This window comes from Sorex fumeus, unplaced genomic scaffold (genome assembly GCF_029834395.1).
Source record: "Sorex fumeus unplaced genomic scaffold, SorFum_2.1 ptg000043l, whole genome shotgun sequence".
NCBI classification, from domain to species: Eukaryota; Metazoa; Chordata; class Mammalia; order Eulipotyphla; family Soricidae; genus Sorex; species Sorex fumeus.
The window spans coordinates 13034912-13048719 of record NW_026606100.1 but is presented as its reverse complement, the minus strand read 5'-3'; the positions used below and the strand labels follow the sequence as shown (position 1 = coordinate 13048719).

The following is a 13808-nucleotide window of genomic DNA, read 5'->3' as shown; positions in this document are numbered from 1 at the left end:
TTAATTTCTCGAAGAGGTTATTATCTCTGTAGGGACACTTCTTCACTAACTTATTAAACATAGTGACTCTATAAATAACTGTTCAATGAATAAAGCAAAAATATAGAATACTTTTCTAACACTTGTGAAAATTGTAGTAACTAAAAATAAGCAATGCTTTTGAACTACTTTAATTTTCTAAGGTAGCTTTGCCTACCTTTTTATTTAAAAATTACATGAATTGAGAGCTTTAAAAGTAATCTAGAATTCTCACTATTTCTTAGAACATTGAAGAACTTTGACTACATGTGCATATTTAATTTTATTATCACTGTTTGTCCACAAAAATTTAGTACCTTTGAAATCTGTAAATTACATGTACAAAACTCTTTTGTACCTTCTGAGTGTTGCTGGGCATCACCAGGGCTACCTCTGGTAGTGCTTAGGACATCATGTGGTAGACAGAAATGAACTGAAACCCAATTCATGCCAGTCATGTGTTCTGTCTCTTTGAACTATATACTTGACCCATAGGAAACTTCTTATATGGCCAGCTTCAATTTTCTATTGTTTATATTTGCATGACTTCTGTTTTAATCTATTTAATATTTTTCTGCCTCCCAAAGATTACAGCATTTGATGGAGTGCAAGAAAGTGAGCCAGTTACTGTTAATATCCGGGTGATGGATGCCAATGATAATACTCCAACCTTCCCTGAAATATCTTATGATGTCTATGTCTATACAGATATGAAACCTGGGGACAGTGTCATACAGGTAACTATCCATAGAGCATAAGGGTATAATCAAAATAGTTATTGCTACTGGCATTTTATATTGGTCAAGAAGTTGCTTAAGACATGAAAATTTCAGAAGACGCCCAAAACAATAGTACAGTGTGCGGGGGGGAGGGCCTGTGGAGGGGACGGTGACTGAGTTTGATGCCCTGTCCCTCAAGCACTGCCAGGACTAATTCCTGAGTACAGAAGTAACACTTGAGCATCACCAGGTAAGACCCAGAAAGCACAAAAACAGAAAGAAAGAAAGAAAGAAAGAAAGAAAGAAAGAAAGAAAGAAAGAAAGAAGGAAGGAAGGAAGGAAGGAAGGAAGGAAGGAAGGAAGGAAGGAAGGGAAAGAAAGAAAGAAAGAAAGAAAGAAAGAAAGAAAGAAAGAAAGAAAGAAAGAAGAAAGACAAAGAGAGAAACAAAGAGAGAAAAAGAAACAAAGAAAGAAGGAAAAAAGAAAGAAAAAAGAAGAAAATGAAATTTTCAAACTGTAAAATGGGATAATTTAAGTTGAACAGTTTTAATTTTTTATTTGCTTTAAAAATAAATATAAACCTATATAAATATACCTCTTCATCTAAATATAATTAACTGGATCAAAGATGTTTGACTTGTAATCATATTAAAAGTGATAGCTTTAATCAAATATTATGGAATAGCCAAAGTATAAGTTTCAAATATTAGACATGCAGTTTAGAACTTCCAATTATTTTGAATTATTGTAAAAATATGATTAAATTAGCCTTGATCACAAACACAAATATGCATTAACAGATTGATGAATGTACTAATTAAAACAATATATTATATGATTGCATACAATCATGTATTCTTTTGCTATAATCTATCTAACATAGTTACAACATTTATGCAATCTGAATTGAGACTTTTTTCTCACACTACAATACAATGACTAACTGTATTGTATGCTTTTGTATTGATAGCACATGGCAGACATATCCGAATGCAGTAAGTAGTTATTCAGGAGATGCATTAGTGCCTTTGCACAATGTAACTTTTAATATTGATCATAGATAATTCAATGCTATCCCCATTTTATTTAATACAATGTGTCTCATCTTGAGGGCACAATTTTTGTAGCTCAGTATCCTAGCATTTGAATAAAAAGCTCCTGGAAAGTATTAGATGATAGATGTTTAATAAATGTTTGGTGATAAAAATAATATGACCTACAGATAAGTAGGTTTGGATGAGAACATGTAAGTGCATTGGAATTTCTTTCTAGTCAATTGATAGACATAAAGAGCTACAATTTTTTTTAACTGAAGCACTCTTTTTACTCCTTTATTGGAATTAAATTTATAGTTTATACAGATAAAGAAACATCTATTACTGTCATGTTGTTATTTAATTAGACCTGTTTCTCATCTCTATAATAACATAATTGGAAATAAAAGTAAGATTATATAGAAAATCTGTCAGCTGGGAACTGGAAAGTGTAACTAAGAAATCAATAGCAATTATGTTGTAGAATAGTATCTAAAATTTTTCTTGCCTTAGAGAATCAGTAGCTTATTTCTGGCATTTGCAGGCTACAAAAGTTAATTTCCCATATGTATCCTTTTATAAAGTTGATCTTGCCTTGCCTCTAAGATGCTGTATTTCATATGCATTCCCTGAACTCTGCAGATTATGAAGATAGACTATTCTACATTTTTATATTGCTCTGGTTTGTATTTAAATAATATTAGCTGAAGCATCATAATTAATTATATTATTCCTAGCATATAGAAAATAGAAGAGTTTTAAAAACTCTTCCAGGGATGAAGAAATAAAAGGAATAGATTTATAACTTAAAGGAAATTACAGCAGATTTTTTTGTATTTTTTTCATTTTCTAAGGGGTCCAACCTTTTCTAGATGGAACATTAGATTTATGCATCCTAGGTCCTGCCTCAATTTCCCCATCCCCAAAGAGCTCAGTTTTGTATATCAAAAGAGATGCGGTTTTCATGCACTTGGACTACTTCAGGCTTGGTAATTTTGTCTTCAATTTTACTATTTCTCAAAAGCCCCCGACCCTGCATATTTGCCTGAGTCTCCTCCCACCCCGAGAGATTTCTTCCTCCTAAATAATTAAGGGTACACAGATGAAGGTCTGTTCTGTAACTTCTTCATGCTGAGAAGTGGTTGCAAATTAGGCAACTTTTAAATAAATTAGACCCTGGAGATGAAAAGGTTTCCTGGCTCAAGGAAGGAAACAAACTAAGGCCAGAGTTTAAGTTTCTGTTCCTTTCTTTTGCATGCTGATAAAATAACGTACAGTTTCTGCTTTTACTAACCACCTGTAAAGAAATGTCTGAAGCTTACAGACATATAAGTTAACTTTCAGTGTTGGGTTCTCGTAAAGAGAAGTTTCAAATCCTCTATGAGTTCACATCAGTACTTTGATATACTCTTTGGGTATGGTCACTAGATGATTTATATGTTGCTGATTTTTTTTCCCCAAGAGAGATGAACCCACTAGAAATTTAATTAAGTTTTATAGCCATGGGAGTGCTTAAGATAACTTGAAAAGGTCCCTTCCATTTGAGTAATAATTGATCAGAAAAGGAGATGGTATGATAATTAAGGAAAATTGCCAAGTGGATGCCATAGATAAAAAATACTGCCCTTAATTTTTGTTACATTATGGGACTTATACTCCATTCAGAGACAGTTTCTATTAAACCAGAATACTCTGAAGGAAAGGAACAATGGGCACTGCACTGAGTTTTCAAAAGGAAGCTGATGGGTATTTTTATTAAAGAATGAAAGGTATTTTATCCTAGTCCAATGCAGTAGAAAATGGTTAAAAGATTACATGAGGCCTCTCGCTTAGGAAGAGATGCTTTAACAGTATTGGTAAAATATATCTTCCATGTGGGAAGGCACAGAATAGAACAGTAACAAAGTAATTCAGAGCCTGTTGTGTGTTATTAATGAACCGAATGGGATTCCTGAATCCCCTCTCCTGGTATCACCTGTTCAGCATTGAGGAACCTGCCCAGGGTAGAACTGACAGTATCACTTAATACAAATGCCTACTCGGGTATAAATAGTTATTGATTATTGATACCTTGGCCCGATGTGTAGAAGCATTTCACTCCTGAACTGAGAAAGCCAAAGAAATGTCTCAAGTATTGCCTAAGGAAACAGTCCCTAGATTTAGCTTACCCAGGTCACTGCAAATTGACAATGGTGCATCTTTCACTTCTAAGTTACCAAGATTTAGTCTCTGCCTGAAAAACAATCAGCTCCATGCAGCTCCATGCAGCCTGGCATCCTAATCATTGGGAAAAGTAGAGAAATTAATTGGGAAAGTTAGGCCAAGGAACTTCTGAGTTTGGGGCTCCCTATTGCCTGCAGCCTTTCTCAGATACAGAATAGCTTCGAAGGCAAAACGTCAGCTGAGTACTTTTGAACCCTTGTATGGCCCTATTTTAACAATGGATCTCTTATTGGAATCAAAGCTTAAAAATAAGTATGCTATTAACATAGGATAGGTGCATCAGGAAGCTCAAGAATATGTAAGTACTGGGCAGGAGCAACAGTACAGCGGGTAGGGCGTTTGCTTTGCATGCAGCCAACCTGGGTTCAATTTCCAGCATCCCATATGCTACCCTGAGCACTGCCAGGAGTGATTACTGAGTGCAAAGCCAGCAATAACCCCCGAGTATCACCAGGTGTGCCCCCAAAAAAGCAAAAAAAAGAATATGTAAGTTCTGTTTTATTCCATCCAAGTAGAAAACCATCCCTAGCCAAAATTCAGATTGCTTGTTGGATCTTCTGTAAATGCTTTTTAAGGCTCATAAACTAGGTTCTTGTGGCTCACTGCCTTTGCCTTTGACTCTATCCAACCTGACTTTCCATGTAAAACAAACAAAATCATTTTAATTAGTGAGTGATTTGATATAAAATAATGTACTTAGAAATAAAGATAATCAGAATTCTCCAGAAGAGTTTTGGATGACATAATGTTATTCTGTGTCGTGGCGCTATATGTAAGCAAATAATTACCTGAATCCTTTATCTCATTTTGTGACATTGCTCTTTCCTACAGGCAGCAAGCTGGTAACTTAGCGATTTGGCTTTGCCTCTTAAACTCCTTAAGCAATCTTGTGTCTTTCAAAGCTAATGAGTTAAAGTACAGTCCTTCCCATCAATTTCATATGTGGCCCGCTAATTATTCAATGTCTTTCTGTACTACAATAATTCCTCACTACAGTGTCCTTCACCTCCCTATAATTCTTCCCCTCTGTTCTATACATAATCTCCGCAGATATTGGCAGAAATATTCATTCCAGATAAAACATTATGCAATGATTCCACTCTCATAATTGACCTCAGTATCATTTGCAAGTATCTCGAAGGACATTTTGGTCCTTGGATTGACTGGCATGTTATGATAATTACTCACTGTCATTTATTCATTAATTTTATTAACAGTTGTAGTTAATTTTAATCTGCATGGCTATGTAATCTGGCTTTCACCTACATTATAGTATTATGGGGACATGGGAGAGAAAGGTCTGCCTTTCTGGGCTTTCCCCATTTTTAATCTTCTCTGACTAAATAATTAGGTGAATTCTGTGAAACTGCAGAAATTCCTGAGCACTTTGTGTGATGGGAAAAGATCAGTCAGTTGTATCAAGGTGAAATAAAGTTAAACATAGGTCACTCAGAAAGATTGTATGGGTTTTTACTCAGAGTGAAAAAGACCAAAACACCCCGATTTTCCATGTTCAGAGTTAATATTTTTCTTTGACCCCCCTTTCTATTCAGCAGGTGGCAACCGGGAGTCCAGAGTAGCTGTTCATGTGGTTCTCTCTGCTGTGTGAAGCAGTTCCTTGCAAGGCCCCTTCTTTTATCCATATTCAATCAGTGCCTCCAGTAGAAGTCACTTAGCAAAGTCTCGTCTCCTGGGTTAGACATTTGTGATGGTCAGGTTCTTCAAATCTGGTTATTTTATTCATAAATATTTAGGACCCCTATTCATAAATGTCTAGGTTCTTGTTAAATTTTCTTCCTTCTAGATCGTATCATACTCAGGATTATTTGGGGCATGTTACTGGGGCTTTCTTAGATTCCCGCTTCTAAGTCCTTATTAAGTTCTTTGCAGGTACTAAAACATTTTGTCTTCTACATTAAGACACTTGCTCTCATACATCCTCCCATGCTCAGTTTTCTAAATCATCATCAATCTCTCATGACTTTTACTTTTATAAATTTTATTTTGTTCAAGCTCAATTTTTTCCTAAAATATTTTGGACTCTCTCCCATGACTCTTACTATATTTTTTCTAATTTCTTTCTCAATACCACTCCAATCACATCAAATCATAAATGCAATGACACCCTTCCTAATTTAAAATCATTTCTCCATTTTAAATCTATGTAAAACTTTTAACTTTACATATTAAAGAAAACTTCTTTGGTTTTCAGTCTACGTCTGACAGGATCCATGTCCTAGGAATTTTTTTTTTCCTCACTCACTTATTTTAATAATCTCCCAAAGTAAACCTTTAGGGCTCTGCTATTTCATCTATTATTTCATCTATGTTCATATTTATAATCATTACCTTTATGCATGCTCCTGTCTCTTAAAATTAAATACCTGTGATATTCTGATCACTAAGCTGGCATTAAAGGTTGTATTTGACATGGAATGCAATTTTAGTTTTTAAATTTTGTATGGGAGGGCGTGTGGTCTGCATCATGCTGAACAGTGCTGGTGGCGGGGGTTCCTCTGGTGTTGTGACTAAGAGTGACCCCAACAATGCTTGGGACGCCATATGTGGTGCTAGGGATATAAACCAGGATATGTCACATAAAATATAAGTAGCTTTCTTTCTGTCCTACCTCTCTAGCCCTAATTTAAAACTTTTGGTCCATGACAGATTAGACAGCATGGTTACAATGTGCTAATATTTATGGTGTTTGATATACTTAGTTACTGCATCTTCACCTCAACAAAGTGCCTAAGACTCCACCATTGTCCTTATGTTACTTCTAGTCCACTTCTTTCTTCCTTCCTTCCCTACAGACTTCCCCTACGGCTTGTAAATCCAGTGGACAAGTAGATTTTTTACAAGCACTTTGAACAAATTCCAAGATATTGACAAGTAGATTTTTGACAAGCACTTTGAATAAGATATTGACTAATACATTTTCTTTCTTTAATACTGAAGAGAGTTATATAAATTCTTATTCAATCACATATTGTGTCTGATTTGGATGTCACTATATTGTAAAGAGCTCCACAAAAAGTTAGTTTGCAAGTGGTGACAAAGTCAAGCTTTGCTTCCTCTGCCTTCTGCATTCACATAAGTGATTATCCAGTGTCTGAATGTTTTAAAATGTATTATTTATCAACATTTCCTTTTCCTTGCCTATGTTCTGCAATGGAATGCTGTAATAGACTGATTGACAACTGTATTGTTAACTAAAATAAAATAATTGCAGCTACTTAGAAGAAAGAAATGAATCTTTATTTTTCAGTTTAAGCTGAGCAATACCCAGAGGAAGAAACCCCAACATGAAAACAATTATGTTCAGCTCCATTTCCACCTTCCCCAGGGTATGTTCCTATTTATATTCAGTTGGACAGGTGGATCACTTTCAATAGAAGAAAAATTACATTAAAATAATCTTTTAAAGAGACAAAGCATTTGTCTTTGATGAAACGTATGGTAATTACTGACTTCCTAGCTGAACAAGAAAGGTGAAACTAAACTCAGGATTTTATTGAAGCATTTTATTTATTTTATTGCATGCTAAACTCAGGATTATCACTGAATTTCAGATCGTAGAGAGGGTCTTCTTACACTTTCCTTTTAATTTTCATTTTTAAAAAAGCATTGACTATCCTATTGATGATAATCTCTTTCTGGTTTTAAAGTGTGATCCAGATTATAGCAGTATTTCTTCTTTCAACATAGTTTGAATGCTACTTTTTTCATAGTATATTGTGCTAGCAAGTTCATATTGAGTGTTCTTTACAAAAATAATCATTACAATGATTTTCTTACATATTAGACTGGCAGTTCTATAAGTTTCTGTCTTGACCCCAACAAAGCCAAAAGGATGTAACTGACTTCTCCTTGAGAAGGAGTTGTGGGACATCCCTTCACTGAAAGGCTTTGGCTAATCTTTTTTAGCTCCAGACTTCATCTAACTTATGGGGTAAAGGAAAAGAAAAAAATATAATTAGTTTTGATTATAATTACATTGTCATACACAAAACATTTTATTTTCTCCACAGTCCTTTCTTCTGGTACTCTTTAACTTCATTGGTCCTGCCAAAGAACTCAATGTAATACCATATAGTTTTAATAAAAGGAATTTAACTGGAAAATTATTGGTATATAACTCTTAGTTAGGCTATGCAAAGGGGTAACTCATTAATTATTGGACTAAAAATTATAAAATAAATTATAAAAATCTTTCCTCTTCACAGGTTGATTTATAGAGAATTTTGAACACTTCTAAGTAATAAGTCAAACGCTAGAAAGTTTATATATCATAAAGTAGGCAATCTAATTTAGAGTCAGGGGGCTCGGGAACTGGACAGTTAGAAGTGTTTCCTTCTGCCAGTTAGTTGCACATTTGATTTTGGAAAAATAACTTTACTCTCAGTTTTCAAAGTGGTGAAAGTAAGAATAGCATCTTCACAAAGTTGTTCTGAGTATAAAATTAGTTTAGCGAATACTCACTACCTTCAGTTTTATAAATTACTCAACTTGTAAACTTTCACAGAATTTGAAGTTTAGAAACTAGAGAGATTGTACAGCAAGTAGGGTGCTTGCATTGTACGTGGTGATCCAGGTTTGATCTTTGGCACCCCGTATGATCCCTTAACCTCCCAGGAGTGATCCCTGAGTTCACAACCAACAGTTAGCCCTGGGTACTTTGAGATATGGCTGAAAGATAAACAAAAAGGGAGACTGGAAGTTTTGTTAAGTATCTTCATTTTGTCCAAATTAATGGTGCTCCTCAACTAGAAAAGAACATCACCTTCATGCTGGAGATATAGTACAGGGGATAAGGTGCTTATCTTGCACGCTGCTGATCCAGGTTCAAATCCCATCACCACATATGGTCCCTGAGCACTTCTAGGAGTTACCCATGAGTACAGAGCCAGGAATGAGCTCTGAGCAGCACTGGGTATATCTCCCCAAAAAAACCAACCACAAAAAAAGAGTAATAATATCTTCCACTTGATGCTAAATCAGGGGTCGCTTTTAAAAAGATATATTTTTGTATTAATTTGGGAGCCATACCCAGCAGTGCTCAGTACTCATGGCACTACAATCAAAAATTATTCCTGGCTGTTCTCATCCCACCATATGGAATGCGGGGGATTAAACCAGGTGGCTGTGTGCAAGGCAAGCACCCTCCCTCCACTACGCAACCCTGGAAGTCAATTATTTTTGCCACATGCTTTTGACTCATTTACTCCTACTGTCCTGACTATTATCAAATCCCCCCAGTTTTTCCTCAGACTCTTATCGAATACATCTACTTTATTCTCTTTTAGTGGTCTGTTTTCTAGTTAATAAATGCAATCTGCTTTTATGTAGACTATTGTGAATATTTTAAAATGTCTTTATCCTCAATCATTTGTTTTATTTGTCAGTGAGAGGAACGTCATGTATATATGCATATTTTTATTATTTTTACATTCAGAGGGAATTTTTATTGATATTTTTAATTAATAAAATTATATGTATACATCTATACATATATATATATATAAATCTTATTGAATCACCGTGAAATATATTGTCATAATGGACCCACCTCTATCTTATTTGTTGCCTTTTGGGTCACATCAGTAATGTTCAGGGCTTACTCTTGGCTCTGCACTCTGGAATTACTCCTGGAGGTGCTTGGAGGACAATATGGGATGCTGGGAATCAAACCCGGGTTAGCTTACAAGGCAAACACTGTACCCACTCGACTATTGCTCTGGCCCGACCCTCCTCTATCTTAACTACCTTCCATCTCCCACACCATTGACCCACCGTTGACCAGTCCTCTAGGTCATGAGATGAACAGTTACAAAATACACACCTGAACAATAGTGAGACAGAGCATTACAAAACTGTTGATGATTGCACTTCAGTCAGGCAGTATTCCAACTCCCATCCTTCCACCACTGTAATTTCCCAGCACCAGTGTCCCCAGTTTCCCTTCCAGCCCTTCAACCATCCCCCCCACCCCAGCCTGCCCTTTATGGCAGGCTTCTCTCCTGTCTTTCTCTCTCTCCCTCTTTCTCTCTCTCTCTCTCATTTTAGACATTATGGTTCATGGTATTGATGCGGAAAGTTTATCATCTTTATCCCTCTACCTTCTTTCAGCACTCAGTTCTTGTCCAGAGTGGTAATTGTCAACTAGTGTTGCCATAATGGACCCTCTTCTCTCTTAATTACCTTCCATCTCCCACGCCACTGATCCTCCACTGACCAGTCCTCCTGGCTCATTTTCCCTGGCCTTGGATATTAGTTTCATACTTTTTTTTTCATATATTCCACAGATGAATTGAGTCATTCTATATCATCTCTCCCTCTCCTTGTGACTCATTTTACCCAGCTTTATAGTGTCCGATTCTATCTGTTTATAGACAAATTTTACGACCTCATATCTTTCCTAATATCTGTGTAGGATTCCATTGTGCAGATATGCCATAGTTTCTTTATCCATACATCTGTTTTCAGGCACTCAGGTTCTTTGCGGATTCTGGCTATTGTGTACGTGTTTTAATGAACATAGAAGTACAGATGGTGTTTTTGCTCTGTGTTTTTGGATGCCCAGGATATATTACCAGACGTGGTATTGCTGGGTCAAATGGGAGCTCAATTTCATGCTTTTTGAGGAATGCACATTTTGTTTTCCTAAAAGACTGAGCCCATGGCATTTCCAACAACAGTGAAGTCTCTTCTCCCCACATCTTCAGTCTCTTCAGTCTCTTCTCCCCACATCTGCACTAGCATTGGTTGCTCTTGTTCTTTGTGATATGTGCCAGTCTCTGTGGTATGAGATGATATCTCCTCGGTATTGTGATTTGCATGCCCCTGATGATTAATGATGTATTTTTTCATGTGTCGCTGACCATTTATATTTCTTCTTTGAGGAAGTTTCTGGTCATTTCTTCTCCCCATTTTTTGATGGAGTTGGATGTTTTTTTGGATATTTTCTTGTAAAATTCTTCAAGTGAGAAGCATATTTTAAATTTAAAATTAAATCAATAATTTCTAGGCTTAGTATCCATTGCTATATGAAAAACTCTAAGCTATATTCTGCATTACCAATTCCTTGATTACTCTCTAAATGTATTAATTACCATTTACCTTTCTCTTGTTCATTATAATGTTTGCACTTTAACCAGATAACTCCTATTCATGTTTTCCATCATATAGATGTCATTTTAAATATAACTTCCTCAAAGATTCCTTTATCTATTTTTGTTAAATTATACTTCCTTTATCATCCCACAACATCCTGATTTTTTCTATATAGAATATTTCAAAATTTAAATTATATTTTTAATTACATTTTCACTATTGAATCACAATCTCAAGTGGATTTCACATCTTCTTTCTTTACTTTCTTTTTCATTCTCTTTACTGTACGTTTAATATCTTAAAAGTTACCTTAAAAAAGAGACATTTAATATATTTTTGCTTAATGAATTATTGGATAAACAATGGATGGGTCTAGGTTAAATGAGTGTTATGTAGTTTTAATATGAAAGTTGACAAATCACATATATTTCAGGACAGTGCTGTTATTTAAGTCAATCAACTAAACTGCATATACTTTACACATCCCATGAAATTAGTACTTCTTAAATTAATTATTTGAAAATCTTACTAATACATTATAGTTGCTAAATAATCTAGTTGATAACCTAAAATGAGAAGTTAATTTTATTCACAAGAAGTTATGTTTTTAGAGGTGTAAAATTAAATAATTAACATTAAGATTAATTGTTGTACAGATTGTTAAATGGGTTAGGCACTGTTCCTAGTCATTAGTAGTAAAGAAATAATAAGTTTCAATTTCTGACATTAAGCAATTCAATAGCATAGGGAAGGAAGATATGCCACACTGAAGTTGTATCATAGATGACAAATATATCTGAAAATTGCATATCTTAAAATCACTATAATGATTTTTGCTACATAAGTATAAATAATATTAGATATTTTATGTAAATTGGGCTCTCCAATTTTATTAACTATTAAAATACTAATAATGTCAATATATGATGACAAATATCTGAATTTTGAATTTATATAACAAATAATTCTCACATTTTCTCTTCCCTGGAAGGAAGTGTTTTTAATAAAAGTGCATTTGTTATATAATAATTAATTTTATCTTATATAATCTGATATTTTATATTTAATTTCTATTTAACTACAGTGTTTTGTGTGATGATTTTAAAAATTATGTAATGTGCATTTCAATGGTTGACAATATACTTTCTCATCATTAAAGTAATAGATGTTGATGGTTTGCTATATTATTTACTTCAAATTTGATCAAGTCCTACAATAAGCAAAATGAATATTATAAATTTTCATTTCTTTATGTCAGAGAAGTATTTTACCTCATTTATTAGTTACTATATCATAAACTTATGTTTTTCCCTCTTAACGTTACCTCATGGCAAATCATGTGACATTTATAATAATCCAAACAAAAAGAAAAATACTAATATATCGGTAAGTATGAAAAATAATGTATCTTGAAAAATAGTATTTCAATGCTTGAGGAGAGTATAATGATTAAGGCGCATATCTTGTACAGCCACCCTTGCTTTGAACCGCAGCTTCACTGGTCCCCCAAGCATTTCTTGGTATAACTCTAGAGGCCCCCTGCGAATCATCTTTGTGACCCCACCAAACACTGTGAGCAAGGTATGGGTAATCCACAGCACTGTTAGGCCAGAAAAATACTGTATCCTTGAGTCCTCAAGTTAAACATCCAGTTGATTTGAGTGAAAAACATCTGAGGAGTCCCTATATTTCCTGAACATTGGATTCAGATGACCTCTCTCTCTCACACACACACACACACACACACACACACACACACCATACACACACAATAAAGAAAAAAATATAATATTCCAAATAAATCAGTAGAAATATGATTATTTATTATTGATTATTATATTGTGCTGGAAAACTGTAAACTACATTATTCAGTTTGACACAAAAATAAACAAACATCACTAGTCAAGTCCTAATGGGTGTGCATATGTGTGCATTATAAACATATGCTATTCACGTAACTTGAGGACAAAATAATTTAATGTATTTAAAGTTTTAAGAGATTAATACTCTATTGATGATCTGAAAAATGCACAAATGAATATAGACATTCTCCTAATCTATAAATATGGTATATGTACTAAAATATAATCTTCATTGATGTTTAAATAATCAGGAAATACCACAAATCATTATTGCAGTAATAAATTAGTATGTTACTAAAAATAGCTGAGAGTTTGCTAAAACAGAGTAGGAGAAGGGCTATCTGGACATCAGCATTGGGATAGGATTCCTTGCTGATTAGAACTTCGTGAACCTACAGGGATTTTTAGTAACCAGAGAGGTAATTGAAGGCGATGTTAGCAAAGATGAATTGGTACAATGGATGGCATGGTAATATCATGAGGAACTAAGAACAACAATTTGACTGGCATTAAGAGTAAAGGAATTAAAAGGTAAAAAAATGATATATGTGTGCTTATTTCACTCAGTCATATATGCATTGACTTATTCTTCCAGTGTATTTATCATTACAGGGTTTTTCGATACTTTCATTATGCCATTTAATTTTTCTCTAATAGCACTTCTATTAGCGATAGGTCACCTCTTCTAACCCACAAACTAACAGAAATTATACTGTCTGTTTCAAGAACTCTGCCTATTTTAGAGTGTAGTTTCTAGTACAGGTTAAGGTTTGAATGAATATATCAATTTTAGATAATATAACACGTATTCCAATGTAATTCACATGTAGTATGCCATA

General features: G+C 34.4%; 1 protein-coding gene across 1 annotated transcript in view; it reads left to right on the top strand.

Annotated features, from left to right (window-relative positions):
• The window catches only part of PCDH15 (protocadherin related 15), a 743595-nt gene that overhangs the window by 437591 nt on the left and 292196 nt on the right, over positions 1-13808 (top strand). Inside the window, exon 13 of the mRNA XM_056120664.1 lies at positions 606-755. Coding sequence (XP_055976639.1) covers positions 606-755 — 150 coding nt within the window. The remainder of the gene's footprint in view (positions 1-605; positions 756-13808) is intronic.